At 29.9% G+C, this 23,061-nt stretch overlaps 2 protein-coding genes and 1 non-coding gene across 3 annotated transcripts; all 3 read left to right on the top strand.

The window, feature by feature from the left end:
• Positions 1-1,219: 1,219 nt before the first annotated feature.
• On the top strand, positions 1,220-1,326 carry LOC131175769 (small nucleolar RNA R71). The gene has a single exon (XR_009145959.1). It is a non-coding gene; the product is annotated as a small nucleolar RNA R71 (small nucleolar RNA).
• A 6,086-nt stretch (positions 1,327-7,412) lies between these two features.
• Positions 7,413-12,230, top strand: LOC110646284 (4-coumarate--CoA ligase 2). Its single transcript, XM_021799686.2, has 5 exons — positions 7,413-8,521; positions 9,063-9,261; positions 10,689-10,902; positions 11,209-11,311; positions 11,932-12,230. The coding sequence occupies exons 1-5, from the start codon at positions 7,529-7,531 to the stop codon at positions 12,049-12,051; spliced, it is 1,629 nt and encodes a 542-aa protein (XP_021655378.2). The 5' UTR covers positions 7,413-7,528; the 3' UTR covers positions 12,052-12,230.
• A 6,652-nt stretch (positions 12,231-18,882) lies between these two features.
• Positions 18,883-19,841, top strand: LOC110646294 (zinc finger protein 2-like). The gene has a single exon (XM_021799696.2). The coding sequence runs from the start codon at positions 19,196-19,198 to the stop codon at positions 19,655-19,657; it is 462 nt and encodes a 153-aa protein (XP_021655388.2). The 5' UTR covers positions 18,883-19,195; the 3' UTR covers positions 19,658-19,841.
• The last annotated feature ends 3,220 nt before the right edge of the window (positions 19,842-23,061 follow it).

Genomic DNA, 23,061 nt, shown 5'->3' with positions numbered 1-23,061 from the left:
TTTTAAATTCTTCCAACTTCTTCTTGCTAGACAAAATCTCCTTCAAAAATTTAGCATAGGAAGTCATTTGTGCTAAGGCATCGGTGAAAAGAATAGTCACATGCAAAGACTTCAATACCTCCAAAAACTTCCTAAATTGTTTATCCAACTTTGCTTTCTGGAACCTTTGTGGGAATGGTAAAGGTGGCATGTAGGCTTTAGGTGCTACATATTTAGGTTCTTCCTCTTCGCTCTCTCTCTCTTTACTTCCTTTTTCTTCCACTGAACTCTCTTTCTCAACTTCAACTCTAACCTCAACTTCAGCTTTTTCATCTCCTTATCTATTTTTCTCTTCTTTAACTTTCTCTTCAATCTTTTTATCTCCACTCTCTAATATTTTTCCACTTCTCAATGTAATAGCCTTGCAATGCTCCCTTGAATTTTCTGGTTGGCTAGGAAGCTTCCCAAATGCTTTGTTGTTTGAAGAGCTAGCTTGTTGAGCTATTTGGTTCTCCAACATCTTGTTGTGTGTTGCCATTTGATCCACTTTAGATGTTAATTGAGAAATCATTTCTTGTTGACTTTCAATCTAGCTGTCTTGTCTGGTTGTGCTTATTGTGGTGGAGGTTATTGTGGTTGTGGTGGAGCAGGTGCATTTTGAGGTTTAGGAATTCCAGGAGGAGGACCTCTATTCTGCTGAAAATTCTGATATTGTTCATACCCAGAAGGTTGTTGAAAATTCTTGTGTTGTCCTTGTCTACCTCCCCAAGAGAAATTAGGGTGGTTTCTCCATGCTGGATCATAAGTTATAGAAAATGGGTTACTGCCTAGTCTTTGATTGTAGTTTCCCACATAATCCACTTGCTCACTTGAAAAGTCTTGACTAAGTGCAGAAAAATTAGTTGCACAGTTGACATTTGCAGCTCCAACATCTACTGAATTACTTGAACCTCCAACTGAAGAATCTACTTTCATGCTTAGCTTGTCCATCTTCCTTGTTAAAGCATCAAACTTAGCATTAATCATATTCATGGCATCAAGCTCAAACATACCAGCTGGTTTCTTGATCTCATTCCTCTCACAACTCCACTGGTAGTTGTTATAAGCAATTTTATCTAAAGCAGAAAAGACTTCATCTTTAGATTTCTCCATAAGATCACCTCTACTAGATGCATCAATTGTACTTCTAATAGCTGGTGAAACTCCATTGTAAAAGTGTTGAACAAGCATCCACTTAGGAATCCCATGATGTGGACATCTCCTTTGCAAATCCTTGTACCTCTCCCATGCTTCATACAAGCTCTCATCATCTCTAGGTTTCAAAGAAGTCAGCTCATTTCTTAGCTTAGCTGTTTTGCTTGGTGGAAAATATTGAGCTAAAAATACTTGAGAAAGTTCATCCCATGTTGTGATAGAACCCGGTGGCAAAGAATGTAATCACTCTCTAGCTCGGTCCTTCAAAGAGAAAGGGAATAATCTAAGTCGAATTGCATCATCAGAAACTCCATTTATCTTCAACATATCACTGATCTCAAGAAAGTGTGCTAGATGAACATGTGGACTTTCACTTGGACTTCCCCGAAATTGTGATTGTTGTATCATCTGATATAGTGCAGGCTTCAATTCAAAATTATTAGCTTCTACTCTTGGTCTTGTAATACTTGGCATGAAATCCCAAATGTTAGCATAGGCATGATCCTTCACAGAATGATTGTTATTGTTGTTGGCCATTTCTTCCTGTAGTTGTTCTTGCCCTTGTTCTCTTTCTTGTTGTTGTTGAGCTTTAAATTCAGCTTTTCTCCTCTTAGCTTCTGCTCTTAAAGCTCTTGCTGTCTTTTCTATTTCTGGATCAAAGAATAAATTGATTTCTTCTCTTTTTGTCCTTCTCATAAAATAAAAGTACCTAAAAAACAAAATAAATAAATTCTCAAAGTAAAATGGTAAAAGAAATTAAAAATAAAAATAAAAATAAAAATAAAAATAAAATACCCAAATTAACCAAAAAAACAATCGTTCAATATCAAACAAAAATAAATCCCCGGCAATGGCGCCAAAAACTTGATGCGTGTTCGCAAGTATACGGGTCGTATCAAGTAATAGAGTGATAAGTAAAGTATCATTCTTACAAGGATTTGTCGTTTGAATACCAAACTATGAATGAAGCGATTATTTCGGCTAATGATTGATGAGTAAATGATAAATGTAAATGAGCAAAGTAAATTGATGATTCTAATTGGAATGGGTAAAGAGCAAGCAAATAAATTCTAAATCAAGATGCAATTGAACTAAATTAATAACGGTTAATTTAAATCAAAGTCTAATTATGATGAAAATGATTCCAAAGTTGGAGGGTTTATGCATAAATTAATTGGGATTTGTCTTGGGTATTCCAATTTTAAGGGAAAATAAAGTTTGAAGGTGATTGATTCTAAATTCCTTTGATATCTTTTTCAAGCAAACCAAAGTGTATTTTAAAATAACCAAACCGACTTTCGTACGATATTTGATTAATTTAAAACCCCTTAAGTTTTGTAACCAATTATTAATTCCCCTTAAAATCCTAGTTTATTTCTAAATCTAGGTGATTTTAAGTTTCAATCCTTGATTATTTATTAATGATCTTCATCTTTCGATCATTCAATCAAATATTAACACAATACTCAATGGGTACCAACATTAGGCAAGTAAATCAAGCCCACAAGGGAAGAATCAAAACTCATATTTATATAAAATATAGAAATAACCAGTCTAAATCTACAAATTAATCTAAAACATGTTTCTCAACTCTAAAATCCAAAGAGTTTACTCACTCATGTTGGTATTTACAAAAGAGATTGATGGAAAAGTAAACAAAAACATGATAAGGGGACTAAAAATAGAAAAACCCAGGTATAGGGACTAAAAACTCTGAGTCTTGGAGCTTTCAGAAATGGCTGCAGCAGCTCCTCTTCTGCAGAATTGATGGCACCCTTTTCCCTTCTATCTTTGTAATTTTTCTTTTCTTTTTTTTCTTATTGTTTTCTCTCCTTACTTTTTGTGGCAAAAACTAGAAAATGATGTTTTTATATGGTCCCAAAAGTTACCCTAAAAATAGATAAGAGCCAAGGAGTGGATAGGAAATGAGGTATAAAAATATCCAGGTCAGTAGAGATATTCACGTTTTGGGCAGTCTGCTTAGGGTACTGCTTACCCTAAGCAGCTTCTTCAGCAATTTTTGGCCTGTGGTTGCACTGTCTGCTTAAGGTTAAGCAGACCCTCAGCAAATCTCGGCAGGTTTGGAATAAAATGAGTTTTTCTGCTCATGCTTAACTTTTAGCTTGACCTGTGTTGCACTTTAAGCACTGCTGCTTACCCTAAGCAGGATCTCAAGCAGGATCTTAAGCAATTCTCGGCAGGTTTTAGGATGAAAGCTTGAATGTGTAGGATTTAAGCTGTGCTTGACTTGCGGCTCGCCCGGGCTTAAGGTTAAGCAATATGACATACCTTGAGCAGCATCATAAGCAAAGTCTCAAGCAAATTTCGGTTAACTTTTTCAAGGCTTGATTTCTTCAACTTTTCCTCCATGCTTAGGGAATTCCAAATTTCTTCAAATCACTTCCTAATACACTCATTGACCCTCAATTTGCCACAAAAACCTATTAAAAATAATAAAATTACAAAAATCAAATATAAAGTAACTAAAGTTAACAAATAAGCTAAAATAAAGCTAAAATATAAAATATACTAAAATATAAGAGCAAAATGGATGTAAAACTACCTTAAAATGTCTATATAAAATAAGTGCAACAATCATATATTTATGTTGTAAACATAATTACTTCAGTAAATATTTATAAAAAAAATTAAGATAATATTGAATTGCCAAACATCATTGAAATATTTATAATCCCTTAATAAATTGAATAAAATTATACAATTTATCAATAAATTTTAAAATTCATTTCTAATTTGTCAACGGATTCTGAAATTTATTGGTAAATTGTTAGACATTGTCACCTATTTTCATTTTAACTATATATAGGCGTTTCAAACTGAACAAAGTTGCGCCTATCTCCAAATACTTGGCCGTTACACCAATGTTTGCTTCAATTTGAAGCACATCCATGACCTTGTTGATGATGTGTGGCGTCATCACTCCTTGTCGTGATCACCAGATAACTCAAGAACTCAATCTAGACTTGAAATATTAAGTGAAAAAATCTGAAAAATCTGATGAATGCAAAATGAAAAGATTAACTTCAAAGCAAGACCATGAAAACAAAACTTAGAAACTAATCAAAACAAAGAGAAAGATGCCCCGCAAATTTGGACTTGCTGCAGCCAACAAAGAGTCCGGAGGAAAGCTTGTAAAGGGGCCAAAATGCAACACACATGAAAATTTCAATTCCCAGTGTCGAGCCTCAAGATTTTAAGCAAAAAGAAATTTCAGGTGTGTTTGAAGGAGATGATATCAGCAACACCCATTAAAGCCTCATGTGTCTGAACAGGGAAATTGAAGAAGATACACTAAAATATAAGATTTTGATGATACAAACTGAAGCACTAATTTTGAGAATTTTGAACAACCCATGGAAAAAAAAAAATCCTTCATTATTTTCCATATTAACTAAATTGACAAGATCATCAAAGAGGTAAAAGCAAAATGTCATTTGCATGCCTACCGCCCAATGCTCCCCACACACCTCTTTGATTAATTACAAAGAGGTGTCCAGCGTCGGGTCTAAATGATTGCAATTCTTTTAAGGGTGCTTTTGCAGTCCTCTGCTTAGAAGTATTTTGATGGTCTTCGCCTGCTCGGTTGTTTTTTCATTGGTGGAATTTTTATTTTGTGATCCTCTTGCTAGAGCTATTTGATTAATTTTTTGGTCCTTAAAATGGATTGTTGAGCTGTCTCGTTTCTGTTGCTGGGCTCTCTCCTTGAATCTTCTTCTGCATTTTGTTGTTTTTTGAGATAACTTTTAAGTGTTCGATGCTTTGTCTAAATGAAGTTTTGGTTGAGTTGTGGGCTTCTCTTTCTTTCCTGCTCTCCTGGGCAAGTTGGGTTCTGGCTATTTGATATCTGATGCATCTGTGGGTTTCTTGCAGCTGTTGGTGTGTGAGTTTGCAATGAGTCCAAAATATTAAAAATAATATCAGGCCAAGTCAGAATCAATTGTTGGATTTTTCATTTTTCTCCAATTTTCTAATTATATTAAAAGAATCATATTCTACAATATATAGAACATATCAGGTAATATATCTGTAAAATGTGGAATCAAATGAGTTGGTGTGAGTAAGCTAAATCTCAATTCATCTAGAAAAGGACATTATTCTTTACTCTATAAATAGAGCTCACATCAATATTCAAAAGTACGTCATTCTTTACTCTTTTCTTATTTGTATTTGCTCTCTTAGCATTTACTCGTTGGAATGGCCTAGCTTAGGCCACCGACTTTATCGTTTCCCTTTGGTTTTAGGCACATCCGATTAGATTCCAGCCTAAGAATCCCATGCAACATCAATATGAATAGGAATTGTAAGGTTCTCTATATTTTCTGTTGTAATTTGATTTGGATATCGATTCAATCAAATTCAATGGTTGTATTTGTTTTTAATTTTTACTTTTTTTTATAAAATTTCATTCTAGCCTAAAATCAAATTAGTTGATTTCAATTTACTTATGATTAATTTAATTTTAATTAATTTTACTTTATTTTTAATTTTAATTTGTTACTACTCTTAGCAGAAATTTAAAGATATGTTTAATATGGTTGTTACAAAAATATTTTTTTCTCATATATTAGTTAGATGGTATTAAAAATTAATTTAAAATTAAATTTAATATGTTTTAGTTATAATTTTAAAATAATAAAATAATTTTTAAGCTTTTTTTAATAACATTTAAAACTATACTTCTCTAAAAAAAGGTAAATTATAAAAAAAAATTATTATAACAAAATTTATGAGGTATAACAAAATCTATAACCATTTAGTTCTAAATTTAAATTTTGTTAATAAATTAGTTCATGTCGTTAACTTATTTTCAATTTAAAATAATTTTGATTTCTAAATAATAATAATAATAATAATTTACTTCTTAAATTTAAAATTTTTTAATAAATTAATTGCTATCATTTAAATTAACTATTAAGTCTGTCAATTATTTTTAATTTAACAAATGTTAGTTTTAAAATTTTATTTTATAAATAGGACAATTTTTTAATTCTAGTTTTTTTAAATTAAAAAATAATTAATAAACTTAATTTAAATGGTTGCTATTCATTTATTAATAAAATTAATTTAAAAATTAAATAATTATTATTTAGAAATAAACCAAAGACAATTTTACGATTTTTTGCAATACCTCTATGATTTAATTATGATTTACTAATATCCTCAAACAGGGATAAGAGTTCGCGTCAAGATGTCAACGAATTAGATTTTTTTAGGTATTTGATTTGATCAAATTTTAATAGGTTAAATTTAGATATTATATAATTAAATTTAAGACATATTTAGATTTAAAGAATAATATTTGTGAAAAATTTTGAGTCGATTGAGATTTTACATGTTGAGTATCAATTATTTAAATTCGTTTATATAAATATTTAATTAAATATAAAATATATATTTTTATAATAATATTTATAAATTTTTATATTTTTATTTTAAATAAAATAAATTTTAAATATTTTATGAAATTATTAAAATTTTAAAATATAAATTATCAATAAAAATAATTTTTTATATAAATTATTAATTAAAATATATACAATTAAATAAAATTAAATATTTTTTATAATAATAATAAAATTTGGAATGAATTTGAATATTTAAGAATAAATTTTAATTTAATATGAAATAAATTTAAATTTTAAAACATGGGAGGATGAGCGGGAAGGCAAGTTTCGGTCTGTTAGGTAAAATCTTACGTGTTATCTGAATGGTGGCTTCCCGTCAAAACATCCAGGTCAGTCTCCACGTCATCCAAAATTGCCCTTCACCAACTCTAAATTTTCAGCTTGCAGGAATTTGCCCAAATTAGGTGACTTGACGATCAACAAACTTTTCCAATACTAAATAAAATCTAATTATTAAAATTTATTTTAACAATTATTTTTCTCCACTTGAAATTATTTAATTTTTATTTTAATTACATTTAATTAAAATTTAAATTCAAAACTTTATAATTTTAAAAACGATTTTAATATTATTAAATTTAAGTTCGCATTAATTAAATATTAATTATTAATTTTAATAATTAAAAATTAACTATTATAATTTTTAATTTTATATTATTTTTATAATTATTAATTATTAATAAATATTGCAACCATTATGCTATCAAACATAATTTTATTAATTTTTTAATAAACATAAGATTAAAAATACATTTATTCACCTTTCCATTTTTTATAGCCTTAGCAGATACTGAAATCGCTTTCAACTTCCTTTCAGCAGCTCCCTCTACCACCACCTACTTGTATATTACCTCAACCAAACCTCAAAACCAACCAGAGAAGCAAAACCAAACACCCACCCTTTCTCTTCTCTCTCTCTCTCTTCAACAATGGAGGCCAAGATTGATCAACAAGAATTCATTTTCCGCTCCAAGCTCCCAGATATCTACATCCCAAATCACCTTCCTTTACACACATATTGCTTCGAAAAAGTTTCCCAATTCAAAGACAATCCTTGCTTGATCAATGGCGCTACTGGCGATATCTACACTTACGCCGATGTTGAACTCATATCAAGAAAAGTCGCCGCCGGCCTCGACAAGTTAGGTATCCAACAAGGCGATGTTATAATGCTTTTGCTCCAAAACTCTCAAGAATTTGTGTTTGCATTTCTTGGTGCATCATATCGCGGTGCTATTAGCACAACTGCCAATCCTTTTTACACTCCGGCGGAGATCGCGAAACAAGCAACTGCATCGAAGGCGAAGTTGATAGTAACACAAGCAGCTTACGCTGAGAAAGTGAAGCAATTCGCTAAAGAAAATGATATCAAGATAATGACAACTGATTCACCACCAGACGGTTGTTTACACTTCTCAGAATTGACAGAAGCCGATGAGAATAATATCCCCGCAGTCAATATCAACCCCGACGATGTGGTGGCCCTTCCATATTCATCGGGGACCACAGGTCTGCCTAAAGGTGTTATGTTAACTCATAAAGGACTTGTCACAAGCGTGGCACAACAAGTTGACGGAGATAACCCAAATCTTTATTTTCATGAGAAGGATGTGATTCTTTGTGTCTTGCCATTGTTTCACATCTATTCTCTAAATTCAGTGTTGCTTTGTGGGCTGAGAGTTGGTGCTGCAATTTTAATCATGCAAAAGTTCGAGATCATTGCATTAATGGAGCTTGTACAAAAATATAAGGTGACAATAGCTCCGTTCGTGCCTCCGATCGTCCTGGCAATTGCAAAGAGTCCAGTGGTTGATGAGTATGATCTTTCTTCTATTCGGACGGTGATGTCCGGTGCAGCTCCGATGGGAAAGGAGCTAGAGGATACTGTGAGGGCTAAGCTTCCAAATGCAAAACTTGGACAGGTAATTAAGTCTTGATTTACAAGATATGGGGTATTATTAGTTTAATTAAAATAGGCTAATGGGAAATTTGTTTGAATTGATTGTTCTTTAATTTGGAATGATTAGCATTATATGATATATGGTTTCTTTTTCTTTCCTTATCTTGGTAGGACAATTTTTTGTCCTCTTTAGTGTTGTCAATCATTTGATTTTTTTTTTTTAGCTTAGATGGGAAGTAAGCTAATTAGCTTGTACAATTAATTTCGGTTAGGTTAGGACTCTAAGTCAAAACCTACCTCATTTTGAAAATAAATTTAATATTATTTAATTAAATTAAAATTTATTGATTATTCAAATCTTTTTAATTAAGTTATAGATAAGGATAAAAAGGACTTTTCACTGTTTTAAGAACAGTAAAACAATCCCTCTTTTAATATATGAATATTACTTAATAATATTAATTCAATTGATAAAAATACGATTTGATTTTATTGAGAAGTACTTTATAATATGTATATATATAATAATGGTGTGATCTAAATAATTAGAGAAACATATGCAGGGCTACGGAATGACAGAGGCAGGACCAGTGTTATCAATGTGTCTGGCATTTGCAAAGGAACCTTTCGAGATCAAATCCGGCGCCTGTGGGACCGTCGTGAGAAACGCCGAGATGAAGATCGTCGACCCCGAAACCGGCAACTCGTTGCCCCGAAATCAGACCGGAGAGATTTGCATTAGGGGTAGTCAAATCATGAAAGGTGCACAAATTATTTTTATTTATTTATTTATATTTATATTATCAATAAATATATTATTTTATACCCTTCACGTTTCATTAGTTAATTAGTTGGTCAACAACTTATCTTCATGCCTTGCACCATTTTTTTATTTTGATACATCTTGAAAGTCACATATCCCTAGTTTAAAATAACAATAATAATAATAATAATAATAATAATAATAATAATAAATCTTGTATCACGTGGCCTAGAATCAAATATATATATATATATATGGCAATTGTAACTTATCTTGTTACCAACCACATAAAATATATATGGCAATTGTAAGCATTCGTACACAAATATAAATATTTAAAACGTGCATATTTATTAATTTTATTAAATGATTATTATCTTATAGTTATTACTATATGTCTTATAATATTATGAGGGTGTTTAGTTTGGCTGTTGAATGCTGCTAATAATTTATAGAATCTAATTTTTTAAAAGAAATATAAAAATACAAATACAAAATATAAATTTCAATTAATTTATAATTTAATAAAATGAAAATAACATTAATAAGCAAATAAACATATGAAACAAATAAAAATAATTAACCAACAAGAATGTAAATGATTTAGAGAGCTCTTAATTTTTGATATCTCATTTTTTAGTCTTTTATCATTAGAATAAAATTGAAATCTTAATTAGATGAAAAACCTTTTTATTTTTGTATTTATGTGGATAATGAAAATAGGATTTGCCACCTAATTTTTTTTATCCTCAAGCTACATGACCCATTAATTAATGGTTTTACTTTAGGTGAAGCTTCAAATCAATGTCCACATCCATGTAAATTGAACACTTACATTATTTCATTAAAGACACCCTTTTCATTGTCTAAAAGGCAAAACCTTAAAAAAAAATCCTATTAATTAACATCATTATTGATTGATGCATTTATATATCTCTTCTATTTTTTTAATCATATGAAATTAAATTATATTTATATAATTAATATGTGTTTGATATAAATGGTTTGTCACTTTTATTCTTTAAGTGAGGTCGAGTGTTTGATTCTCGTGAATAAAGACAATACCTATTAGAAGCATTTCACCTCTTAGTTGACCGACCCGATGCAAATATGATTAATTTTAATCTATTGAATTGAGATACCTATTTATCATAAAAAAAAATTATAATAGTATTATAATAAAAAATAAATAATTCAATGATATTAAAATTATTTTTAAAATTATAATATCTTAAGTTTGAATTTTCATTGAAGTTAATTGTATAAAAAATTGTAATAATTTAAATATAAATAAATAATATTTTAATAATTTAATTTTAAATTCAATTGAAAATTTAAATAAAAAATTATAAATAATTTATTCTATTATAATTTAATTAGTAAAAAAATTGTGAAATTAATACTTGTAGGTCCATGGATTTGGCAGGTTATCTGAATGATCCAGAGGCCACAGTTAACACCATAGACAAAGAGGGATGGTTGCATACAGGTGATGTAGGGTATATTGATGATGATGATGAGCTCTTCATCGTTGATCGATTAAAAGAGTTGATCAAGTACAAAGGCTTCCAGGTCGCCCCAGCCGAACTCGAAGCAATGTTGATTGCCCATCCCAGCATCTCTGATGCTGCTGTTGTACCGTAAGATTTCCCAACCTTTTGTTTTTGTTAAATTAATAAAAATTACCATTTAACCCCTAATTTTTAATAAAATTAATTATTTAATTTTTTTATTTTAAAAAATCAATTTAAATAAGTTTAAGAGAAAAAAATTGCCTGATTCCGAACAAGGAATTGAAGAATAAAAGAAATAAAAATATAAAAATTAATTAATATATTTTATAAAAAAATTAAGTAATCAATTTCAATCAAATAAATAAATTAAATAATAATTTTTCTTAAATTAATTCAGCTTTTATTTTATTTTATTTGTTTTTTTTTTGTCAGCATGAAAGATGAGGCTGCGGGTGAGGTTCCTGTTGCATTTGTGGTGCGATCGAACGGTTGTAAGGTCACTGAGGATGAGATTAAACAATACATTTCAAAACAGGTACTATTTTTTTTTAATTTATTTTAAAATTTTATTTAATTTAACTAATTTTGTCAGTAATTATATCTTTTAAAAATTAATTAGTATATTCTAATTCTTAATTGCTTTTTAAATAATATTTATGTAAATATTATTACAATTTTTTAAATAAAATTTATTTATAATAAAAATATTATAATCATAATTACATTTTATTATTAATGAAAGTAATATAATATATTTTTTTAGGCATTTTCATTTGAACTTTTTCCTCTCTTTTATCTTTTTTTTTTTATTCTTTTTGGAAATTGTGAATTTTATATTTTTATAAATTCAATTTATAAACATATAAAGATTAAAATCCAAGGAGGTTGAATCCAAGGAGTTAACAATAGAAGAGAATTTTCAAGGAGCTTCAATCCAAGAAATAGCAGATTTTGAATCAGATTCAACAACCAGCTAGCAAATATTTCCCATTCTATCCAGCAACATCTGTAAACTTAATTCAATTGCATTAGCAATAGTTAAGAGTTCTGCTCCATTCAATATTCAGATTTTTGTTTTCATTTGGCTCCAACTCAAACTCGAATTTCAAATTTCACATCTTTGAAAACGATTCCGGTGAATTTGGTATGTTGCAGGTTATATTTTACAAGAGAATCAATCGAGTGTTCTTCACAGAAGCAATTCCAAAAGCTCCATCAGGAAAAATCTTGAGAAAAGACTTACGAGCAAAGCTTATTGCTGGTGTTCCCAATTAGTATCAAAGCATACGCAATCAGCTGTAGACCAAAGAAAAGGCAAAATGAATGTAATTAATTGTACTTTCTATTGCTTAATTATTGCCCTTCAAGAGAGTAATTGATTCATAATCATATGTATTATTGAACTTTTAATGCATGGCTTTCAGTGATGATAAATATTTTGTTGTTCTTCCAAATCATAACAGAGATAGCAATACCATGAAACTGGAATATAATTTTATCGAATAACCAGCAAAATGATGAGAAATCAAACCAGGTACCATAAGCAGATCAATTACAAGAAGGCAATAAAATCATCTGTCTCGTGCACACCATGTTTAACCAAAGAGTCAGTTGTACAGTTAGCCTCGCGAGGTATGTATACAAATCTTAAGGGAGACAATAGCAAAATGATAGAGCTTGCTCCTTGATTAAGAATAGCATATGAAGAATAGCAATGGCGGACCTAGAATTTTTCTTTTTTTTTACGCCAACATATGAAAAATATTTATATCAAAAGTAAAGTTTTAAAATTGATTGTCAAGTACTAAAATTTTAACGTATAAATATTTAATAAGATAAAACTGAGCCAATCTATTCAATGTTTTCATATGAAAAAAAGCTACTTAAGTAAGTTATACAAATAAATAATTTATTTTAATATTTATCAAAAAGATGATATAATTAAATTTATAAGAGATCAATTTAAACATATGTATGTATATATATAGAATATTTTAATAAAAAGAGTGTTGTTAATTGACTCCACTTTTTTAAGGCTGGATCCGCCATTGCAGTGAAGGATCCTAGATAAAGCATGGATATAATCCAAGTTTGCTAGGCGAAAAAATAGCACATCATCCAAATATTGCTGGTGAGAGATCTTGAGACCATCACCACCAATTGGGATCCCTTGAAATAACTCCTCGTTGCAAGCTTCTTTAATTATAAGTGATAGGGGACTATGGATTCCCTTGTCTCAACCCATTCGACATTGTGAATATTCCTTTAAGGGTGATCCATTAATCAGGATTGAAATTTCAGCATCAGAAATACAACTCAATATCCACGATCTCCAGCGAGAGCCAAAACTCATGAGCTCCATGATTTATTTCATGTGATCCCATCTAATCGAATCAAAGGCTTTCTCAAAAACAGGATGGAATCATTCATATTTTGCCAATTTTCTCAGCTTGCAATTCATTATAATAATGAAGTTCAAGTGCAGGTGCATGCCTCAGATACCAAGTGTATTCTTGCTTTCACTACTTTGTTAGAAGTGCCGCTGATAGATCATATACTAAAAGGTAATGAAGCTGGTTACATGTTAATATTGGTTACAGGATCACCTTCATTTGCCAACAGCTCGTTCATTTTCCTTTTGTTTTCTTGAATTCCAAACAATAATTTTAAGCTTAAATTTTAATATAAATTTAATTATTTACCACGAATTTTAATGACTTTAAATATATTTATTCGGGTCATAGTGCCGGTTAGTACCCGATGACATGATTTTTGTAGTGTAGCTTGTTTTTCAATGTCTCTGTATGGTTGGACTGCATCCGCACTCTTACAACCCAAGTGGCTACACCTCAGCTTCCAATAACCAACGTATCAATCTTTGGGTCAACTTATGTCCATCACCTCTACATATATATGCACACACACCCAATCACCCATAATCTAAATAATCTCTTGATCTTATATATACTCAATAAAGATTAAAATTTTAAGTCATTCACTTATATTTAATTGAATAGTTAATAATATATTACTCACTTAATAAATTTTGATTTAAATTCGAATTTCAATTTCCTACGTCGATCAATCAATCCCTCTATTAAAATTTTAGATCACTCCATCTATTATATTATATTATTAAGTGGATAATAAAGAGAAATGGGCTATTTATATCATTGTGTATTACGGATCCATTAAATCTCCTAATACAAACTCTCTTATAATATAACACGTACATTAAAAAGGGAAATCTACTTTCTATTCTCACGTAAATGGGATCCTATAATTATTTCCACTATCAATTGTCCTCATTGATCCTTTCTCTTAAATTCATCTTTAGTGTATAGAAAGGGAAAAGTGACTTCCACATGCATAGTTCCCTCATAAACTCCAACATTGAATAGTTTTAGTTTTATGGTATTGGAATCGTCTTTAGAATTGCGATATGAAATTGAATCCAACTAAAGTTAATTATTCCAAATATATATGTATACACATAATTTTTTTTTTTATCTAAATTCAATTTATCATATGTTTAAGAGATAAGATGTATAGTGAAATCTATCTATTAAATATATAGGTCCACATGTTTATATTTTGAGTCCATAATAAATCGAGTTTAGGCAAAAATTTTCAATGACGAATTTATTTTTCATACTTTATATAGTCATATTTTTTTTTTCTTTAAAAGCAAATTTCTTTATTTTTTTGATATGTACCCACAAAAAAAAAACCAAATTTCTTTAGTAGTGATGACAATTTTGAGATGCTCCATGGGATTTAAAAATGAAATGGCTGAATAATATATATGAAAATTTTTTAAATAAATATTTTAATAATAATAATAATAATAATGGAATAGCGGGGTTAAGAAAGTGAATAAATTGAAAAAATAAGGAGGAAGATATAATTAATTAATTTAATTTAATTACCTTATTTTTTTATTGTTAATACTCAAAACCGATTATAATAATTATTAATGAATTCACATGTGCATGTAATTATTATCTTGTGATAGTTTTATAGAATTTCATAACTTTTTAGATAAAAAAAAAAGAAAATAAAAAAATAATATCCATAATTAATTGCAGAAGAAAATTATACTTGCATGAACCACGCATTTGTAGATAAGCTGAGAAGCACTCAGATTCACACGTACAATTTCTTTGCAAAATAGAAAGAAAAGAAAAGAAAAAATCATCAATAAATCCAAAACTGAAACAGAAGAAACCCAAAAAACAGTGCAGGAAGTGCGGGCATAAATGAAAGTGGGCTGAAAAAGGGACTCTATTATCTTCATCTTCATTCATTCATTCATTCATTCATTCATGTCACTATATAAAAACATATAACCAATTGCAAAACACCACTACAAATGATGCATGTGCTTAAACGAAAAATAGATAAAAATACAAAACTCATCTTCAACGTCAAGTGCTTATTTATGCACACATCACACCCACTTCAAGAACTTGCACATTCATTTCATTACAGCCATAATAATGATTTTAAATGCTTTATCAAAAAAGAAAAAAAATTTAAATGGAAAGAAAAATTTTCCCCAATGAAATAATTCTTAAGGTTTTGAAATTTTAAATTTCAAATAAGTGATTCAATTATGAAAAGGAGTATGAAGAACTCGAGCTGATAATGAACTTATTAATCGTTAGATTAAATTTTTACATATAAATTTGTGTACTTTATATATATATATATAGTTTAATTAGTTTTGCACGTATTACAAATATTTAATTTAAGTATTATTAAACTCATTCTCATATAAGTTCAAACTTATATTAGAGTTACCCTTCAATTAATTTTATGACACTTGAATTTAAAATTTTATAATTTTGGTGACGATTCCAATGCCATTAAATGATCCTTTTAACATATGAATCAAATATTAAATCACTAAATGACATGTTGTTAGACAAATTTCATAATTAATTAATCCATTGAATGTCTATAAATCAAACATTTGGAGAAGATACATTAAGAATATGCGCTTTTTTTTTTTTTTTATAAATCAGCTTATTTTTGTTAATTTGATGTCATGAAAAATTTAACATAACCAATCAAACTAAAAAGAATATATTTTTCTATAAATATGGATAAATTGTTAAAATGAATAAATTGTTATTCACCTTAGCAAGAGAGATCTTATGAGCAAGAAAGCTTAAAACAAAGAAAATGGATTAGACATAACTCTACCTCAAAAGCTAGCTGAGGGGAGAAAGTTTTTCCAAGTCTCGTATTTAGCATAAAGTCCTTATCCCAATCCAATATGAGATAACATAACTGCTCATACTTAGACAAGAACATCTAGCACTAGAATTTTGTAGGCAAACACATTTGCAGATAGCCTAACGATGAAGCAAAGTATGCTCTAATATCATGTAGAGAAAATTGACTGAATCTAACTCTACTCCAAAAGCTAACTCAAGGGGAAGAGTCACAAAATCCATATCACATACTGAAAAAATTAGAAGGTAAGTTTTACATTCTCATGTTTTATTACTTTACTAAGTTTATCACTTATGTTTTACACCATAGCTGCTAATTGAACTTCTCGTGTAAATCTTCCTCTCTGATTTGATTTAACAAATGGGTTAGTGTTTGTTCAATGAATTAGGTTTTGGAAATTAAATAACTAGTAAAAACCACCGATACATGAGAGAAAAAAATCCCATAACTCCATTGTCTTTGTGGGTTTGTTGAAGTACAAAGGGACACATTCCATTGACTGATCTGTTAATAATTATGAATTTACAAAGGAATTAATGTTCCTACATTCGGAATCTTATTATATAAATACATTACTAAATGACTATAACAAATACATAGCAAAAAAACAGTAGGTAGTTTCCTGGGTTGTGTTGTGTCTGCGATTCAGAGACAAAACTCAGCGCAATCATAGCCGACCTGCAAGATCTTGCTTGATCCCACAATCATGGTCTCTAATATCATTGTTATTATGATTATGTTAATAAGCTTTTTTTTTATTATTATTATTCATTCTTATAAAATTCAATAATTCGTTATAGTGCTCAATCAATCCAAAAACACTCTAATTGACTTTTTTTTTTTTTGAAGTGAAAAAAAAATTAAAGGCTTTTTTTTTTAATAAATTTTAATTTAAAATTAAAAACTTTATAATTCTAAAAATAACTATAATATCATTAAATTAAAATTTATTGATTGAAATTATTACTTCCTCGTTGTGTAAATCAGTAATTTTTATACATTAATTGAGACTCTTTCAAATAATAATAATAAGATTCTTTCAAGTAGCGCGTGTGTGTGGTACATAAACGTGCACATGATTGCTTTCCAGTGAGTAATTATCTAGAAGTGTAAGTGTGTACAGTAAGTTTTTTCTGTACCGTGTGTATATGTTTCTTGGAATTAATTATAAAAAAAAAAGATAACCCATTGTGATGTGGATAGGTGGGTGCATTCGTGGTGTTCCTATCTTGGATCTCACATCGCTCAAATAGTATGTGTATGTGTGTGTGTGTGGGGTACATAAGCATATACATAACTGTCTTTCAATCAGTAATTATCTGAAAGTGTAAGTGTGTACATTCTTAAATTATATGTGTGTTTCTTAGAATTAATTATAAATAATAATAATAATAATAATAATAATATCAACTCTTCTAGGTATCCCTTTGGCCATGTGCTTGTGTGAGCTAACAAATACCAAAATTTGAGAGATTCCAATGGGATGTGATGTAAGGTAAACGGCTCGGAAACTTGGTGGCATAAATGCAAGGGAATTGTGGGTCCCTTCTAGGGCATTATTATTATTATTATTATTGTTATTATTATTATTTCGCCATTGCTGCTGGCTCTGACTAAACGGATGGTAGATGGTCTCACCATTAATTGTACTGTGCTACATAGTACCAACTAATAGCTAGTCATTTTATTGTTAACTCTGAGGTACTATGATGGGTCACAAGAACAGTTATGTTGTCTTTTCTTAGAGAGTCGCATTGTCCTCTGTTAGTACTTTCAGCTTTATGATCCATCTATGAATCCTTCATAAATTATAATTTTTTTAAAATTTTTAATATATTTAATTTTAAATTAAATTTAAATTTAGAGATATTCATAAAATTTTAATATCACTTATTTAAAATTTATTAACACAAAAATACAGTCAAAATTGATTAATCAAACGGTGTCAAAGTACTTTTATTAATGATCAAAGCAAAATAAGAGGGGAACTCCAGAGTAACCCAGTAAGGTCCTCCAGCAAACCTAAGAATGAGATACAGCTCCAATTAAATGTATCAAATACATCTAGGTTAGCTTATCCATATGAAATAATAAAGATTTACTCAAATATCCATCAATAATTAATATGGGAACACTTTTGACATATGTATATATATATATATATATTGGAAAACCAAACAGGTGCATCTTGAAGCAATCGGGTGGCAGAAGAGTCTGTTGGAAATTAAGAGTGAAATTAATGCTTAGAACAATCTTTTGTGCAGAAATCTAATTGGATTTCTATGTCTGCAGTGGACCTGAAACCCTGTGCTGTGGTCTGGGAACAACACAGTTGTGCAAAATTGAGTGAGTGTGAATAGGTTCACTGAAAAGGGACTAGTTCTAGTTCCAAAAGGGGTTGTTCAGTGAACCATATATATATATATATATATATATATATATATATATATATAAATTGGTCTCTTTTCAGATTGCATGTTCAGTCTAGTCAAGATTGTTTATCTTGTCAATTATATAATACTTATAGTGGCAACTAGATTAGTGCATGATCTCAACCCTTTGATGTGAGAGGAAGAGAGAGACTAAAGATTAGACCCATGAATAGATTGGTAAATTTCACAGGACATTTGAGACAAATGAAGCAACATTTTTTTATCAGAAAATGTAATAAAAATTCTTGGGTTTAATTTAGTTAAAATTTTTCTATATATGAATGTGTATATGGAAAGAAAAATATATAATATCGTGGAATTTTTTCCATGGACCGACATGATATTATAATGCTGCTATTAATGGAGGAGACAGCCCTTATCTTTGCATCTACCTGTCTCTCTTTCTCTCTCTCTCTCTCTTTGTACAGAGACACACACTAACAGTGCCATCCCTTTTACCTTATATCTTGCTTGCTATATGTGGTTTGCTGAAACAGTGAACCCCTGTGCCTCTTATATTGCAAGACAAACCTTCTTCTTTGTTATTATATCTATTCTCCGCCTCTCTTCTCTTTTCTCTTCAATAGGCCTTCCCCTTTCTTGCTTTATTCCTACATACATACTCCTCTCTCTTTCTCTCTCTCTCATATTATCGTCATCACTTCTCTTCATTTGTTACATCAAGCTATCTAGCCCATCTCTTGCCGTGTACAATTTACTTTTTATCCTCATCACTTTCTGGGGCCATGGATTTCCAACCCAAAAATCAACTAAACCTAGAACTTGTCCTCGAGCTTTCCTCTTCTTCTTCCACTTCACCTCGTAGTCCTGCAGAGCCTCGGGTTTTCTCTTGCAACTATTGTCAAAGAAAGTTTTACAGCTCTCAGGCTCTTGGTGGTCACCAAAATGCTCACAAGCTCGAGAGAACCTTAGCCAAAAAAAGCAGAGAGCTAAGTTCAGCTGTCCGAGCTCATGGAGGGTCTAACTCTCGGTCTGGATCATCTAGCATGGGTGGGTTCAACCATGTTCTAGGTAATCAAGCAGCTTTTGATCACCATGGACATGCTGGTAGGTTTGTTGATGAAATGGGATATGGAAGGAGGGAGATGAATTATGGTGGTTCTAGAGATGGTTCTTGGTCCATGGGTTACAGACCTGAAAATGTTCAAGAAGAGTTAAGCCAACTTGATTTATCTTTAAGACTTTGATCAAATTGCACTTTGTAATTTTTTGTTTTTATTAAAATTTTTCCCTCTCGAATGTTTTATATATATATGCAAGATATTTCTAATTTCAGCTAGAAAAGAAAATGGTGAGTACTGAATCATGAAAACTGTACCAAATTTCTTTGGAAAGAAGGAAAATTAAATAGGAGATGCTATTTTTTTTTTCTTTTTCCTCTGATGAGCTGTGAACTCCTTTTTCTTCCTTGATTTTCACTGCTATGAACTACATTATTTTCCTTCTTGTACCTCTGACCTCTGACCCCAAGGAAGTGTTCGTGCTCTTTTGGCTTCCATCAAGAATTTGATTAGTTTGGATTGGAAGGTTCGCGTTTGTCACATCTACAGAGAAGCCATCTTCTGTACTGATTGCCTAGCTGAGTTTGCTTCCACTTTGCCTATGGGACTGCATGTCTTAGAAGCTCCTTCTGCTGGAATTACTTCTTGGCTCCTTCATGCCTCCTGTGGAGTTTCATATTCTCGGGCTTGTGCTTTGTAGGGATTTTTGAGTTTGTCTCCCCTTTTCTACGAAAAACGAAGAAAAAAAAAAAATTCTCCTACCAATTTCTTGTGATCGATCATATATACAATTATGTGCCAAAATCTGAATTCTAGACTCCGATCATAAATCTCCGTGAATTATAATATACACTCGGTGCAGTATTCTCTTACTCATAAAACGTAAAGTAAGGGTGTACGCACATGGAGTCTTGCCTGATTGGTATGAACAAGATGTTATTTATATGTAAATTATGCATATATAAAGTGCAAAAATCTATGTCTAGCTGCAGTTTCAGAATCATCCACACATAAGTCCTTAGAGATGTGCATAATCTTTATTCTCATGATACAATATTTATTTTTTTTAGATAATGAAAATTTCACCTGCATTAATTATAGAGGATGGGTTTACGATAATTTGTAGTATTTCAGGGTAAACCAACAATAATTTGTTGTAGTATTGGGGAGTTAGAAGAGTCCTTACTTCTCTTCTCATCCTTTAAGCAACTTGTAAATTAAAAGAAGAAGAAAGTAAAAGAAAAAGATTAATGATTAGTGTTTGGTTTAGTAATTGCAACCGATTATTAATACAGCTGCTTATTAATTCGATATTATTAATTTTAAAGTTTTTAATTTTTCTTTGATAAAAGCATTGTTTTTATATTTTAATTGATGGATAATTATCTTTTATGTCTAATATATTATTGCTGCTTTTTGTATATTTTTCAAGCATAGATCCATTCTATATAATTAAATTCAGGACTCTGCATCTCCAGACAAATCTGAAGATAATTTAATAAATTTGAAATTAATTTAAAACTTCGATCACATAATTATATTATATTGAAAGTTGTACTTATTCAATTTTTAATGAGTTAAATTTTTTTTGTAAATAAAATAAAAAATTCTTTTGCCCTATTGAGCAACATATTTAGCTTTGCCACTGCCATGAGCTTGCAAAACATGTTTCTTAAACAGTAATTTGCTTTATATACACTTATACGTAATAATTAGTGCATAATCTACATAAAATATATTTGTATATAAAAGCTTAAACCATATTTATATAGGATTCTTTTATCGCCGTCCCTTCCCTGTTATACGATATTCGGCCTCTGTAGAGGACCGTGGTACTGTCTGTTGCTAGCAAGAGTTCCAAGAGACTAAATCATCAACATTCTCGCCAGGGATGGAACTAGAAAATTAAGTCAGTAGAGTAAAAAAAAAAAAAAAAAAAATTTACACTATAATAAGAATTTGTAATTTTACCCTATAAATTTAATATATGCTAATGATATTTATATTTTTTACATGTAATCAATTGTCAAAACAATAAGTTATAATTATTATTAATCTAGTAAATATGAAATAAGAGAGTAAAACAATATAAGAGTATATGAAATTGTTAATTTGCTTTACTAGTGAGTCTTTAACTTGACTCTTTATTGTAGAAAAATCAATGAACGCCAATTTGTCAATTGATTATAAAATTAAACAAATAAAGTTTACCTATAATTAAGAAAGCCTTAATTCTTGATTTATTCAATAGAAAATAGAATATAATTATAAAATAATACTAATTTTTTTGACACAAAAAAAAGAAAAAAAAAGTCAATCGGTAGAGAATGAAAGAAAAGAATATAAAAGAGAGAAGAGAGGGGGAAATTTTGTGATTTTGTGAATATGCTATGAAGAATAAATGAAAGAAAAAGAAAAGTTAGAGATGAAAAGAAGTGGATGCGTCTTTCAGCATTTTCATAATATAAGTTTTGACTTTTCTAAATTTTATTATTTATTTTAAAAGATTAAATTAATAGGTGTTTAGGGTGAAGTGTCCAATAAGTATAAGTTTATTAAATACAATAATATTTTAAAGGTTTTTGTGGGAAAATTTTTTTTAGTAGTCATATAGTTAATTAAATACATGATATATATGAATTTTTTTTTTAAAAAAAAAGAGTGGGGTCAATTGACCCACTCAATACAAGGTAGATCCACCATTAATCCTCGTGATATTGAAATGGTGAAAATGGAGGCTTGAAAGCCATTTTCAAGGAAAACATTTTTTAGGCGATTGTGCCATTGACGCAGGGCTTAGTGCAAGCCATAAAGAGATCTCTTGATTTTAAATACATGATTGGGCTTGTTAAGGTTGACAAAACTTAGTGGTTGTTCCATAAACATGACATCGTCTTACTCACCATGCACAAATGCATTGGACATGTCCAATTGACGAATGTTCTAATTGTTGGATACTGTTAGAGAGAGTATAACATGGATCATAGTCAGTTCCATAGTAGGAGAGAATATCTCAAAGAAGTCCACTCTGGTCTTTGATGGAACCCTTTGGCAACTAGTCTTGCCTAATAACGATTGATCCTCTCATTTGGCTTTTGTTTATGTGATAATGAAAGATTGTTTGAACCTTGAATCCCAACTCTTAATGGTTGCATGTAAGCTTTGAGCATGAATTCAAGTTGTTTTACTTGAAAATTTTAAAAATTTTCAAGTTTTGGCTGCTGAAAACTATTATTTCAGTAGTCGAAGCATATAATTTCTTGAAAAAAATCTAGAGAAATTTCTGTTAACGCTATTAAATTTTGATGACTTAGCATTAAATATTTAATTAAGAGTAAGAGGAAATTTAAAAAAAAAAAAAGTGTCCTATGGTTTTGCACCTTTTTTAAGTCAAGGCCAGAGGTTGACTTTGTAATAAAAAGACCCTGAGTTTTTTTGTTAACAGCAAAGTGAGGCATTTCGTTCACACAATTAAATTTTGATGATGTGGAACTAAATATTTAATTAAAATAATTTTTATTATAAATATGGGTCGCACTTGAAATAAAATTTTGAGTCATCCTCAAATCGATGCCAATGTGCGAGCTGCT

The sequence above is a fragment of the Hevea brasiliensis genome, chromosome 17 (genome assembly GCF_030052815.1).
Source record: "Hevea brasiliensis isolate MT/VB/25A 57/8 chromosome 17, ASM3005281v1, whole genome shotgun sequence".
Classification (NCBI taxonomy): domain Eukaryota; kingdom Viridiplantae; phylum Streptophyta; class Magnoliopsida; order Malpighiales; family Euphorbiaceae; genus Hevea; species Hevea brasiliensis.
The sequence above is the reverse complement of the archived record's forward strand: the minus strand, read 5'-3'. Positions and strand labels throughout refer to the sequence as shown.

Bases quoted from the DNA above. Each gene is read 5' to 3' on its own strand.
- LOC110646284 (XM_021799686.2), top strand. From the start codon at position 7,529: ATGGAGGCCAAGATTGATCAACAAGAATTCATTTTCCGCTCCAAGCTC. The intron at 8,522-9,062 runs GTAATTAAGTCT...AAACATATGCAG, and splicing joins CAAATGCAAAACTTGGACAG to GGCTACGGAATGACAGAGGC. The intron at 11,312-11,931 runs GTACTATTTTTT...GGTATGTTGCAG, and splicing joins AACAATACATTTCAAAACAG to GTTATATTTTACAAGAGAAT.
- LOC110646294 (XM_021799696.2), top strand. From the start codon at position 19,196: ATGGATTTCCAACCCAAAAATCAACTAAACCTAGAACTTGTCCTCGAG.